Source organism: Neofelis nebulosa, chromosome 11 (assembly GCF_028018385.1).
Source record: "Neofelis nebulosa isolate mNeoNeb1 chromosome 11, mNeoNeb1.pri, whole genome shotgun sequence".
In the NCBI taxonomy this organism is placed as follows: Eukaryota; Metazoa; Chordata; class Mammalia; order Carnivora; family Felidae; genus Neofelis; species Neofelis nebulosa.
Genome location: NC_080792.1, coordinates 28411572 through 28423817, shown reverse-complemented (window position 1 = coordinate 28423817; position 12246 = coordinate 28411572). Strand labels below are relative to the sequence as shown.

The window sequence follows — 12246 nt, the reverse complement described above, 5'->3', positions numbered from 1 at the left end:
AGGGAAGGAAACAGAAAAGAAATGCAGAGACATAAACTTCAGACACCAAAAGCTACACACCTGCTTATCGGACAAGAGAACATCTGGAGAGCTTTGAAGCACTGAGCTCTCGGCAGAAGCTGCTCCCTGCTGGCAGTTTGGGGCACAGCAGCCCAGGGCTCTCAAAGTGGCTTTCCAACACTCCGGGCTCAGCAGCTGCTCTGCGGAGCCTTGTGGGACGGGAAGAGGACAGCAAGTTAGCATCTTTCACAAACTAACTTTTTCAACTTGAATCAAAGAACACGTGTACTTTACAAAGGAACGAAATTTGGGGGCGCCTGGGGTGGCTCAGTTGGTTAAGCATCTCACGGCTGGTGAGTTCGAGCCCCCGCGTCAGGCTCTATGCTGACAGCTCAGAGCCTGGAGCCTGCTTCGGGTTCTGTGTGTCCCTCTCTCTCTGCCTTCCCCTGCTCACACTCTGTCTGTCTCTCTCAAAAATAAAATAAAAACATTAATGGGGCGCCTGGGTGGCTCAGTCAGTTGAGCGTCCGACTTCAGCTAGGTCATGATCTCGCGGTTTGTGAGTTCGAGCCCCACGTCGGGCTCTGCGCTGACAGCTCGGAGCCTGGAGCCTGCTTCAGATTCTGTGTCTCCTCCTCTCTCTGCCCCTCCCATGCTCGTGCTCTATCTCTCTCTGTCTCTCAATAATAAATAAACGTTAAGAAAAAAAAAATTTTTAATAAATAATATAAAATAAAATAAAAACATTAAAAAAATTAAAATTAAAAACAAACCCAAAGGAATGAAAATTAAATAAAAATCCAAAACAAATTCATACAGATCTATGGTGAAGACGCCACAGTAATGAGAACCTATTAAAAGAACTGTCCACCCGGACACTTGACTTTCCCTCTTGACTTTCCTGGTTCCTAGTGACTCTCCTGGGAGTGAGCACAGCCGGAGTCATCGGGGCTGGAATCCAGTGTTGGGAGTGGGGAATCCTGCCTACCAGCCCCTACCTGGGGAATGGTAAAAGTGCCACTCTCCTGGATGAAGCTGTGAGAGAAACAGCAGTAACAGGACAAGGGAGACTGGACTGCAGAATGGAACCTCAGAGCCTAGGCTCTCTCCTCGTACTTACTCCTGAAACTCCACTCCCTCAACAGGCAAAACCTAAAGCAACACAGACACAGCATGCAAAATAGACACTACGGACAGCACTGTGCTCCTGGTAAGTCTCACACCCAGAGGCCAGGACTCAGACCTCCTCAGGCCCTTCCCACCCAGAGATGGCATGAGGATCACGAGGGACAACCAAGGCTGGTATATCTGAGGGGAGAGATGATGAGGCAGCTGCAATATGGTGAGCGAGAGACGTCTAGGGAACAGTGAAGGGTCTGTGGTGAATGGCTACTGTGGTGGGGCTCCTGGGGCAGAGCTTTGGAATCAAGTTACAGGTGTGGGAGTCAGGCACACCTAGAAGAGGGTAGTGAAGCCAGGGAAAACAACGGGCATGCCCACGAAGAAGGAAGATCATAGAAAAGCAAAGGATAGAGCCCGGAGAACAGCAACACCCTCCCCAGGGAGGAAGGGGAAACCAGGAGGCTAGAAGTCATAGAATCTGACAGGGGTGGTACTGTCATTCCTAGGCTTTTAACTGAATTACTCTTCCTGGGAAGTATAAATTTCCTGTTAAATGCAAGTCAATGGTTGCCTGAACACACCGTTTACAATTCCTTAAAAAGGTTTCGGGGAAAAAACCCACAATGAATACTTGATCAAATTTTGAAAATTTAGAACAAAAATCAGTTATTCATAATGGATCAAAATCATACAAATACCTCTCCTGCAACCATTCTCCACCCACCCTGCAACTGGCCTCCACAGGAAACAATGAAAGCTTGAAAACGAGACCACACATTTCAGTATTTCTTCAGATAGTCCAATATATAAAATCATTAACCTATTCATTAAATGGTTTCTATGAAGTAACACAAAGATTTGGCATGAAGCAAATCTTAGTTTTCCATTACACCTATAAACTATCTGAAGTTTGCACAAAAAAAGTAAATACTATCTCATTTAATAAACTTCAGTAAAATTCCTGCCTAATGAAATTCCCAAAATAAAAATGCTAACAACCTTTACTCCTCTTGTAATCTCCAATACTCCAGTGAAAAATGCAGGGCGGTGGGGAGATGGGAGAGTGGGGCTGTGGAAAACTGAACACATCTCAGTCCCTTGGCGAATATAAACACAGTCTGCCATTATATATAGGTAAAATTTACTCGCAAACAAACATGAGTCAAAGAATTAAGGGGGAGGGGAACCAAAATGTATCCACTATTTGGACCTACAGAGAAACCGACTGGCACCTTAAACATATTGCAAAGAAGCAACTTCCTTCTCTCACCAAATCTGCAGTCAACAGAGGAAGCAGGCGCATGTCTACCCCAGCCCAGTTCAGGACGGTTGCAAAGTCAAGGGAAAGAGGTGGGTGCACGACTGTGGACCCCAACACCACATACTAAGTGCTGCCTTATTGAATCAGGACCCATCCAAACGTTTAGGACAATCACTAAGACAATCACTGCCCTCTTCTACAAACAGCTTTCGGTTTGTCAAGCACTTTAGGTAAAAATTAGCAATTCTAAACTCCTGCGTACTTGTCTTATTTTTACATTTTTAGATGACATCCATAGAATGGTAAATGTCACATCAAATATTCGCTGCAATCTAATCAGTCACAATTAAAAGCCACTTACTTTGCATCAGCAGCCTGAGAATGTCACTGTACTGGTCAGGAAACTGGTAGAGAAGAAGGTAAGTCCAGTGCTTACAGAAAAGATTAAAAGGCATCAAAATATCTTCATCTGGTTCAAGGCCCCAGGCAGTAAGTGCCAAGTGAATGGACTCCAGAAGCCTGGTACGATCAGACAGAGGAGGTTTAGTGGCGTTTAACCATTGCTTAAGATCGAACTAAAAAGAAAAAAGAAACAAGAAGCAGTTTTACTGACACGGGGAAATTAGCTGAAGTAGAGAAAATGATGTGCAAATTTAAAGTCAAAGACCACTGACCATTTGGCTTTTTACAAAAACTGAAACTAGAATTTATAATCAAGTACTGAGCGGAGGTCAATAATTAACAGGCACCCGGAAGCCTCCATCTCTGCGCTCTGGGCCACAGGGACAAAGCTTTCTCGGTTCCGTGTGCTTTTTTGTATAGTAAACTTTTGGTTAAGTTTTCCCTCCTAGGCAAGAATCCACACTCTGCCAAAAAAAAGAGCAGCCACTTAGGCGACTGTCTCCATCTAAAAGAGCCATGTTTCTGTGTCTATGGCAGTTACCTATCTCAGTTAATAAAAATTCAGGGTGTTGTTATCTATCACCTTCCAGAATTCCCAACTATAAAGCCTGTTCTCCCCCATTACAGACTGAAAGCAGTCTCTAGGCCCTAAAGAAAAATGCCTAGGTTTTATGATTTATGGATGTCAGAGAAATACAATTGAAGGCAAAATCACTAAGGCTCTGTAATTCTCAAGTGGCAAAGTAAATTCATTGCCTAGGTCTCAGTTAATATTCTACTCAGAATGAGGACAAAGGCAATTTGTTTATATCTGGCTTATTCCAAATATGAGAGACTTTGATATATTACAACTCATTTATCAAACACATTTTCGGCATAAATTCAGGATATAGTCAAAAGAAGGATGCACTAAATTACTATTATGAATATTTCAAAGCTGTACTGTTTCTAAAGAGGGCTCGGGAGCAAAGTCCTTTCTCTACTATGAGGAATAAGACTGCCCTACACGACACAACCACTGCCCCCACACGGAAAGGCTGCTTGAAGACGATACAAAATGCGGAAAGGGTCTACCTGGAAACAGAACTCCAGGGGGCCTTTCATTTCTACAGAGCGGAAACGACACTAGATCCCACGTTTCAGTGATGGCATCAGCACGGAATCACATCTCACCTTGGTCAGCAGCATGAAAATCATATCACTGTTGTCCTCACTTAGAAACTTCACCACTTTCCCATAGAGCTGAATGAACTCCGCAGGTGCAGCATTGGGAGTGAAGAAAGGGGACAGGAGAGAGCACAGCCTTCTATTCTTCAGAATAGTCTCAAGTACTTTTCTGCATTCTGACTTAGTGCCACTGATAAACACCTTGAGAGAATCAGAAAGGGAAAATGTCACCAAATTCTCCCCTCCCCAACTTTTATTTATACAACCAAGTTTTAAGGGCTAGTGTGTAAGGCAAACAGAACGTTTTCTAAATGAAAATGTGGAACAATAAAAAAAAAATCTAAAATCATCACAGATAAACCTAACACTTCTAATGGAAGTGATATTAAAAATTCTGGATGATCCATTAATTTGATTTGGACAAGTCATAGAGAATTTTTAAAAGATTAAAATATTGGGATAATCTGAATCCAGAAATTTGCAAGGTGCCTACCATGATTACTGAGTATCAGCACTTTTTTTTTTTTTAATGTTTATTTTTGACAGAGAGATACAAAGCACGAGCAGGGGAGGGCAGAGAAAGACGAAGACACAGAATCTAAAGCAGGCTCCAGGCTCTGAGCTGTCCGCACAAAGCCTGACATGGGGCTTGAACTCTTGAACCATGAGATCATGACCTGAGCCAAAGTCAGATGATCAACCTACTGAGCCACCCAGGCGCCCCCACTAAGTATCAACATTTTGTCAAGAAAACAAAACCTCTAGGTTATAGATATTATTGAGATGTGCTTTCAATACTTTTAAAAAGCTAACTTTAACAACTGATATATAATCAAGATCACTAATGTTTCAAGTACTGGATGTAAGTGAGTATTTAAATAATCTCAGGGCCAGGAAAGCTCCGATAAGCTGGACCACAGGCAGAAAGAAATACTAAGAGGACTGAGAGATTTGAATATACAAAAATTGTACCTTCTATAAGGCAAGAAATATGATAAAATAAAAGGAAAATGACAAAGTAGAAAAATCAATTTAGAACATATTCCAGATACCAGGTTAATAGTCTGAGGAGCTCTTTCAAAGCAATCAAAAAATAAGAAATTCTGCAACAGAAAATGTGCAAAGGTCAATAACTAGCAAATCACAAAAAATAATTAAATGGCCAATAAACATATGAAAAAGTCATGCAAGTTAACAAATACTTGAAGAAATCCAACTTAAAATAATAACAAGGTACACTTCCCCTTTTAGATTAGCAAGACTTTAAAAGAATCATCATTCTTAACACTGGTTATGGTATGGAGTGCAATAAATTCAAACCCTGCTATGGTAGTGGGAACAGGGCACTGTGACAATATACATCAAATGTTAGTCCCTTTGACATAGCAACCATACTTCTAGGAAATTATCCTGGAAAAAATAGTCCAAGTTCACAGAGATGTGGAAGAACATTTATCTCAGGCTTATTGTAGCAAAACAAACAAACTACCTAAATATCCATCCAGGGCCCTGGGCTCCATACATTACAATATATCTGTACCATGGAACAGTATGTATTAAAGACCATGATATCAGTCTATATTTATAAACACAGAATAATGTCTAGAAGTTGTGTTTGAATGAAAAACACGAGGTTACAAAATAGCACTTGCCCATTTCTGAGGAAGTTTATCTATTTAGCTGTATATAGGAATGATACATCATTTCTACATACACACACACACACACACACACACACATAACACACTAATAAACATACATACACAAGATAAACTATAATAAAATGTTTAGCTCTGTAACCAGTGTCTATCTCCAGGAGGTTAGAATTGAGAAATGTTTCTTCTTTACACTTTTTATATTGTCTGCATTGCTGATCATAAGCATACATCAATTTTAAAATCAAGGGAAAAAAACTACTTAAAAATCTATTTTATTTTCTGCTCTATATTGTCCCCTTATAAGTATCTAATAACTAAGGACTCATTCCATTGAATTTGGGTAAGAGTATATGGTTAGTGTTTACATATTTTCCATCAAGCGGCTTTCCTTTCCTTTATGACATATTTCACAAATGTGCATGGATACATTGCTCTTGCCTTGTTAAATATCTGTATTTTTAATAGTAAGTCAAATCAAGAAATGGGGACTGAGAATAGCAACTGGGAGACAGCAGTGGAGAGGTGGAGCGAACATGGACTGAGACAGACGACGTGGGATACAGGCTCAGCTCCAGCACTGACCAGCTATATTCTTCAGGCAAGTTATTTCATTTTTCAGAGACCTGTTTTCTCATCTTTAAACTGTTTTTAATGTTTATTTTTGAGCGAGAGAGACAGCGTGAGTGGAAGAGGGGCAGAGAGAGAGAGGGAGACACAGAATCTGAAGCAGGCTCCAGGCTCTGAGCTGTCAACACAGAGCCCAACGCGGGGCTCGAACCCATGAACTGTGAGATCGTGATCTGGGCCGAAGTCGGACACCTAACCGACTGAGTCACCCAGGCGCCCCTGTGTTTTCATCTTTAAAATGAAAAGGATATCAATCATTCAGAGTCACTGTGAGGATGAAGTGGAGAGCATTTTATAAATAATAAAGAGCTTGTTATTGTTAATAACACAAAAAGCATATGAAAAAGTTTGATGTCTCCCAGACTTTCAAATATGAGTAACTTACTATCTCTTGTATGGGAAGCAAAACTCTATACCGACAATTTTAATCGCATCTTGAGAAGTCAACAATTCAAAGGGGCTTCTGACTTATGTAAGACTCTGAACGTGTAACAGAAGTCTGAAGTCAACCCTCACTAGAACTAATGAGGATGCTACAGAGATTCAATATACGTGAGTGAGGCTAAAAACACAGAATTACCTTACCTGTCCCAAGATCTCAATGCATGAAGTAAAGAATTGCCTTGTGGGAGGATGGCGCTGAGTCTCATCACTGACATAACCCACAACAGTAAAGAAGAGGCTAATGCCAACCTTCTGAACCCCAGGGGTAGGCTGCAACTTGTAGGCATTCACTAGGGCCCTGTGGGAAAATACAGGTGAGGCTACTGGTCTACAATAAGAGAATACAGACTCACAAGTACTTCCGTGGTACTCTACACTTCTCACACAGGCAATATTCTTAAGAGTCCTTCAGAGCCCCCAAATAAATGTCACTTTAAAAATATTTCATGGGGAAAAAAAAATTCATGGGGTAGATAAGTATCTTCTACCTTGACCCAACAACTTATTTTGAATACACGGAAATGATTTTATGTCCTCCGGGGGGGGAGGGATGGAATCATATATATTATTAATATTCTTACCCTTATTAGGGGCCCCTGGGTGGCTCAGTCAGTTAAGCGGCTGACTTCGGCTCAGGTCATGATCTCCTAGTCCTTGAGTTCGAGCCCTGCGTCAGGCTCTGTGATGACAGCTCAGAGAGTCTGGAGCCTGCTTCAGATTCTGTGTCTCCCTCTCTCTCTGCCCCTCCCCAGCTCATGCTGTCTCTCTTTTTCTCTCTCTAAGAATAAACATTACAAAAAATTTTTTTAAATATTCTTAAATGTTTCATATTTTATATGTAATTCATAATTCTTTAACTTTGTGTATTCCTTATATAATATGCATTTTTAATTAATTTAATTACTTATTTCTCTAAATTTTTTAATATTTCTTTTTACATGCTTTTATTTCTTGTTGAGAGAGAGCGAGATACAGAGCATGAGCCCGGGAGGGGCAGAGAGAGGGGGAGACACAGAATCTGAAGCAGGCTCCAGGCTCTGAGCTTTCAGCAAAGAGCCCGACGCGGGGTTCAAACCTGTGAACCGTGAGATCATGATCTGAGTAAAAGTTGGATGCTTAATTGAGTACTCAGGTGCCCCTCTCTAAATTTTAAAACCCGTGTCACAGAAAGAGATTTCTATATAGAATAAGATCCCAGAATAAAGATATCTCTTCTAAGTCTCAGGCTGTTTTGAGTTCCTTTGCTAGTAAAAGACACATCAATTTCTTATTCACCTCATCTCCTTCTTCCCTGGACCCCCAGTCCAATCCACAAAAGAACTCAATGCCCCACCCCACACACCACTACGCCGATCTGCTGGGGGATTAGTTGCTGGTACTGGAATGTGGAACCACCTTAAAGTAAAAGGCAGGGTCAACCACTCTCCCAAGTCATGCCCTGGTGGCTTTAGGAAGAAAGAAGACATTGAAGGTAGGCCAGGAGCTCCAAGGGAAAAGCCATGATGGCCAAATGCAAGCTGGCAACTATACTTGAGAACCTAATTCCCCTGAGCAATTCCCCTTCAAACTCTGCTCTATAATCTGAGCTGACAATGCTGACTTCCTGGGTAAATGCAACTTTGATATAAAACTTAAGCACTCAATCTCTCCATGATTGAACTTCAATGTGCTGTATCATCTCATAATTCAGGGGTCAGCAAACTTATTCTATAAAGGACCAACCAGTAAATATTTTATGTTTTATGGGCCATAAATTGTCACAACTATTCAATTCTGCCATTGTGGTATAAAGCCATGCACATTAAGTAAATAAATGGACATGGCTATGTTCCAATAAAACTTTATTTATAAAAATAGGTGGCAGGCCAGACTTGGTCCAAAGGCCATTGTTTGCTGATCCTGTACTAATTTAATTAGTGGGTGTCTGGGGGTATAGTAGCATGTATGATTACTATCAATAATAACAACATTGCATTTTAAATTATAATGCCCTCAAAACTTACGTAATCAAGTTTTCCGCGTGAACAGCAGCTTCCACAACATTAAGTGATGGTGGTTTAGCAGCTTCTGCTTGCAACTGCTTCACTTCTTTTCGCAAAACATGAAGCTGTTGGCTTACTGCTTCATTTTTATGCATACCTTCAAACTAAAAAAGATTAAAGTGGTCAAGACGTTTTTTGTCCTTGCTATGTTCCTAAAGCAAATATTATAAATATACTGAGCATCTGATGAAGAACTATTACTATAATTAATATTATAACTCAAAATTCTCAGTTGAATAGGAGAGGGGTGGGGAAAAAAATGTCAAAAAACTATTCAAGAATCTCAGGTTTTTCATGAAGGATCAAACTGGAGCGAGTTTATCACTGGTTCAGTCTTTTGTAGGATATGCTCTCTGTCACTTATGTTTTGATTCCCCGATTCTCATCAAAAACAGACTCGGGGCACCTGGCTGGCTCAGTCGGTTGAGCGTCTGACTACGGCTCAGGTCATGATCTCACGGTTTGTGAGTTCGAGCCCTGCATCAGGCTCTGTGCTGACAGCGTGGAGCCTGGAGCCTGCTTCGGATTCTGTGTCTCCCTCTCTCTCTGCCCCTCCCCTTCTCATATTCTGTCTCTCTCTCTCTCTCTCTCAAAAATAAATAAAGATTTTAAAAAACAATTAAAAAAAAAAACACAACCAGACTCAATGTCTTCTACCACTGAGGTTTTCTGGAAGCACACCAAGCGTCTCCCCCACTGAGCCCCCTCCCCTGAGCCCTGACCACTCTCCATTCTCCCCACCCAAAAAGCACATACACGTCAACCTAAACCACTAGGGTGCACATCTCATGTGTGCCAAGCATACAAAGAGCACGACACAGATGCTATTAATAAAACACTTGTCCTTTTGAAATGAAGAAAACATATCCAATTATAAAACAACAAAATATGAAAAAATACAAGAAGTGCGCCAATCAGTTGCATGCCTATGAAAGAGCAAGTGACTGATTCAGTGGTTCCCAAAAGCTCGTCACTGATGAAATATTTACTCGTTCTCAGTAAAGATGTGACAATGGAGAATGTATTGAGTTTAAGAAAAAAAAAACTAAATCTATTTCAATTTAAACAATTAGCCTTTCTTTAAGATTATGTATTTCCTATTTGAGGGGATTATTAATATCCCTTTTCTCTAACTAGTTGATGGTGACCTATGTGATAGCTGCTTTGTTTGTACATTTCGATGTCCCCTTTTGGATATGAATGATGCAAAACATATCCTAGGCCCAGGCTGCAACACAAAGACACAACCCATGTGGCAGTTGTGGGGCACAAGAGAACAGAGGGACAGCAAAGAGAAGCCCAGCCAGGCAGGGAGGTCAGGGCTGGAGAGCACAGAGCAGTCAGGCTAGGGACTGGGGTTCCTGTCCTGGGGAGTCCTTTGGAGCAGGCTAGGGAATGTGGCCTTATCTTGCAGGCATAGCAGAGAATGCTGAAGAGATGAGAACATTCAGAAGGCGGGAATGTTAAATCCTACACTCTCCTCCAACGGTCTCCTCCAATCACTGAGTCAGCAAAGGGTCTACATTTTCCTTTATACACACATGCCCAAACCCAGTCTTTAGCCACCTCTGCAGTGATTACAGATATCCTTTGTTTGTAAATAATGTAAATACTTAATTCACAAACGTATTTAACTGAGGTCCTGATGTCCCTGCCAGAGTTACTATCGTAAATTCCAGATGAAAGGCTACTGGAGGGCAATGGTGCTATTTGTTTTGTTCTACCCAGCACCCCAGTATAGCACAACTCTGACGGTACACGGAGCGCCTGCTTTCATGATCATGATAACTTTCTTCCATCAAACTCACCAATGTCATATTAAAAAGCTTTACAAAGCTTCTTACTTAAAGACGAAATAAGCTGTTAGTCTGAATCAAAAGGCATGAAGGTGAAGATCCAAGAACATATGATGTTAACAATTATTTTAATTTCTACTATTGGAGAAATGAAAGATAAGATGATTAAATGACTTCCATTAGACCACATAATGAATCAACACGAATATTAAATTTCCAACCTCTCAAATCAAAGACCAATGCTGAACAGCCTAAAACGTGGTCAGGAGTCTGCACAGTTTCGATGCCTAACGTGTCACCGAGTGCAATGAGGTGGGGTCTCTGAGGGCCACGGCCCTTGGCTGGCCTGGAGAGAAAGCAGGCAAACAGGGAGGAAAAGAAAGAACGTGAAGGGAGGGAGGAAGACAGTGAGGATGGAGGGAAGCACAAGAGAGAAAGGACAGAGGTGCCCTCGCTTGGGAAATGCCGTCAAGACCAAGGGACTGGCGCTGCAGAACTGCCACCCCACGCCGGACAAACCACAGATGCCCAGGAATAAGGCAAAGCACCGAGGTGGGAAAGTTCAGACATCCTCACACACAAAAGCAACTCAAAGTTCTCATTATTTCCCAGTCTACTTATTTTTGCTCATTGTCCCCAGCTCTACAGAGAATTTTCTCTGCTCACTAGGGCGGAAGAGGGGCTGAGTGCCTGGCGGCTCACAATCGCCAGAAGTTGGAGACGACGGCACAAAGCGGCGAGGGCGGGGGGCGGGGGGCGCGCCGGAGTCACCGTAAGCAGACAAAGCCATGTGCAAGCTGGACGAAGCGAGTCGGATCTTACAGTACTGTGAGGCCCTCAGTGGGTCTTTTCCATCTTTCATTTCTAGGATGGAGCAAAATTTTCACATGATAATAAATCAATCCTGGGTCTGGCACACATGCCCCACAATACCGAAGTCCAACAAAAGGAACCCTATTATAAATCACCCCATTTCCTCAGGGAATATCACTGAATTATTAGAGCCTTCTATTGGGAGAGACGACCACAGAAGAAGCACGTCTCACTTCCCATAAAACATATTTGGCTTTTGTATACCCCAAACAAGCTATACATAGTTCAAACATTTGCAGATGGCTGGAAATTTCCAGGGCTTTTCCCTCACGAAAAATTCTATTAAGCAATGAAATATGTTCATGATACAATTTGAAATCTTTACAAATGAGCCATTTAAAATTATATTTAAAACATACTCTTGCATTTTAATGTCAAAATTTATATTTAAAATATAAAGTCATTCCCCATGAAGTTGATTTTAAAAAATTGATCCGGTCCATGAATTCTCTAATCACTGAAAAAGAAGATGATCCTGTCACACCAACTCAGAGAGAGAAAGTGGTACACGTGTTAATTTAGAGAGATGATGGCCATGACCAGCTTACTCAGAATTGTACAGCTAACCTAGTCTTCAGAAGCTGGAGCAGAAACAGCTAAAAGCAAATGGCTTCATTTCCCAATACTGCCTGGGAAAGCCTGGGTCTTGAGTTCAAATAGACGTGGGCTTGAATTTCAGCTGAGCCACTTACTAGCTGTGTGGTTTTGGCAAGTCTCTGAGACTCTCTGAACCTATTTTCTCATCCCCACTTTGTGAAGATTAACAGTCACCGGCATGTTACCTGGGATATAAGAGTGCCCAAGCATGTGATAAGAAGTGCTCCGAACAGAGCTGGGAAATAATCTCGTGTACG

The 12246-nt window shown here is 41.6% G+C and overlaps 1 protein-coding gene across 2 annotated transcripts in view; it reads right to left on the bottom strand.

Moving 5' to 3' along the window:
- EPG5 (ectopic P-granules 5 autophagy tethering factor) overlaps nucleotides 1–12246 on the bottom strand; it is a 133060-nt gene that overhangs the window by 54241 nt on the left and 66573 nt on the right. For both annotated transcript variants that reach the window (XM_058692218.1, XM_058692217.1), the window contains exons 28-32: nucleotides 8685–8827; nucleotides 6823–6979; nucleotides 3959–4153; nucleotides 2745–2958; nucleotides 61–209 (exon numbers count right to left, since the gene is read on the bottom strand). In XM_058692218.1, the coding sequence (XP_058548201.1) occupies nucleotides 61–209; nucleotides 2745–2958; nucleotides 3959–4153; nucleotides 6823–6979; nucleotides 8685–8827 (858 nt within the window). The remainder of the gene's footprint in view (nucleotides 1–60; nucleotides 210–2744; nucleotides 2959–3958; nucleotides 4154–6822; nucleotides 6980–8684; nucleotides 8828–12246) is intronic.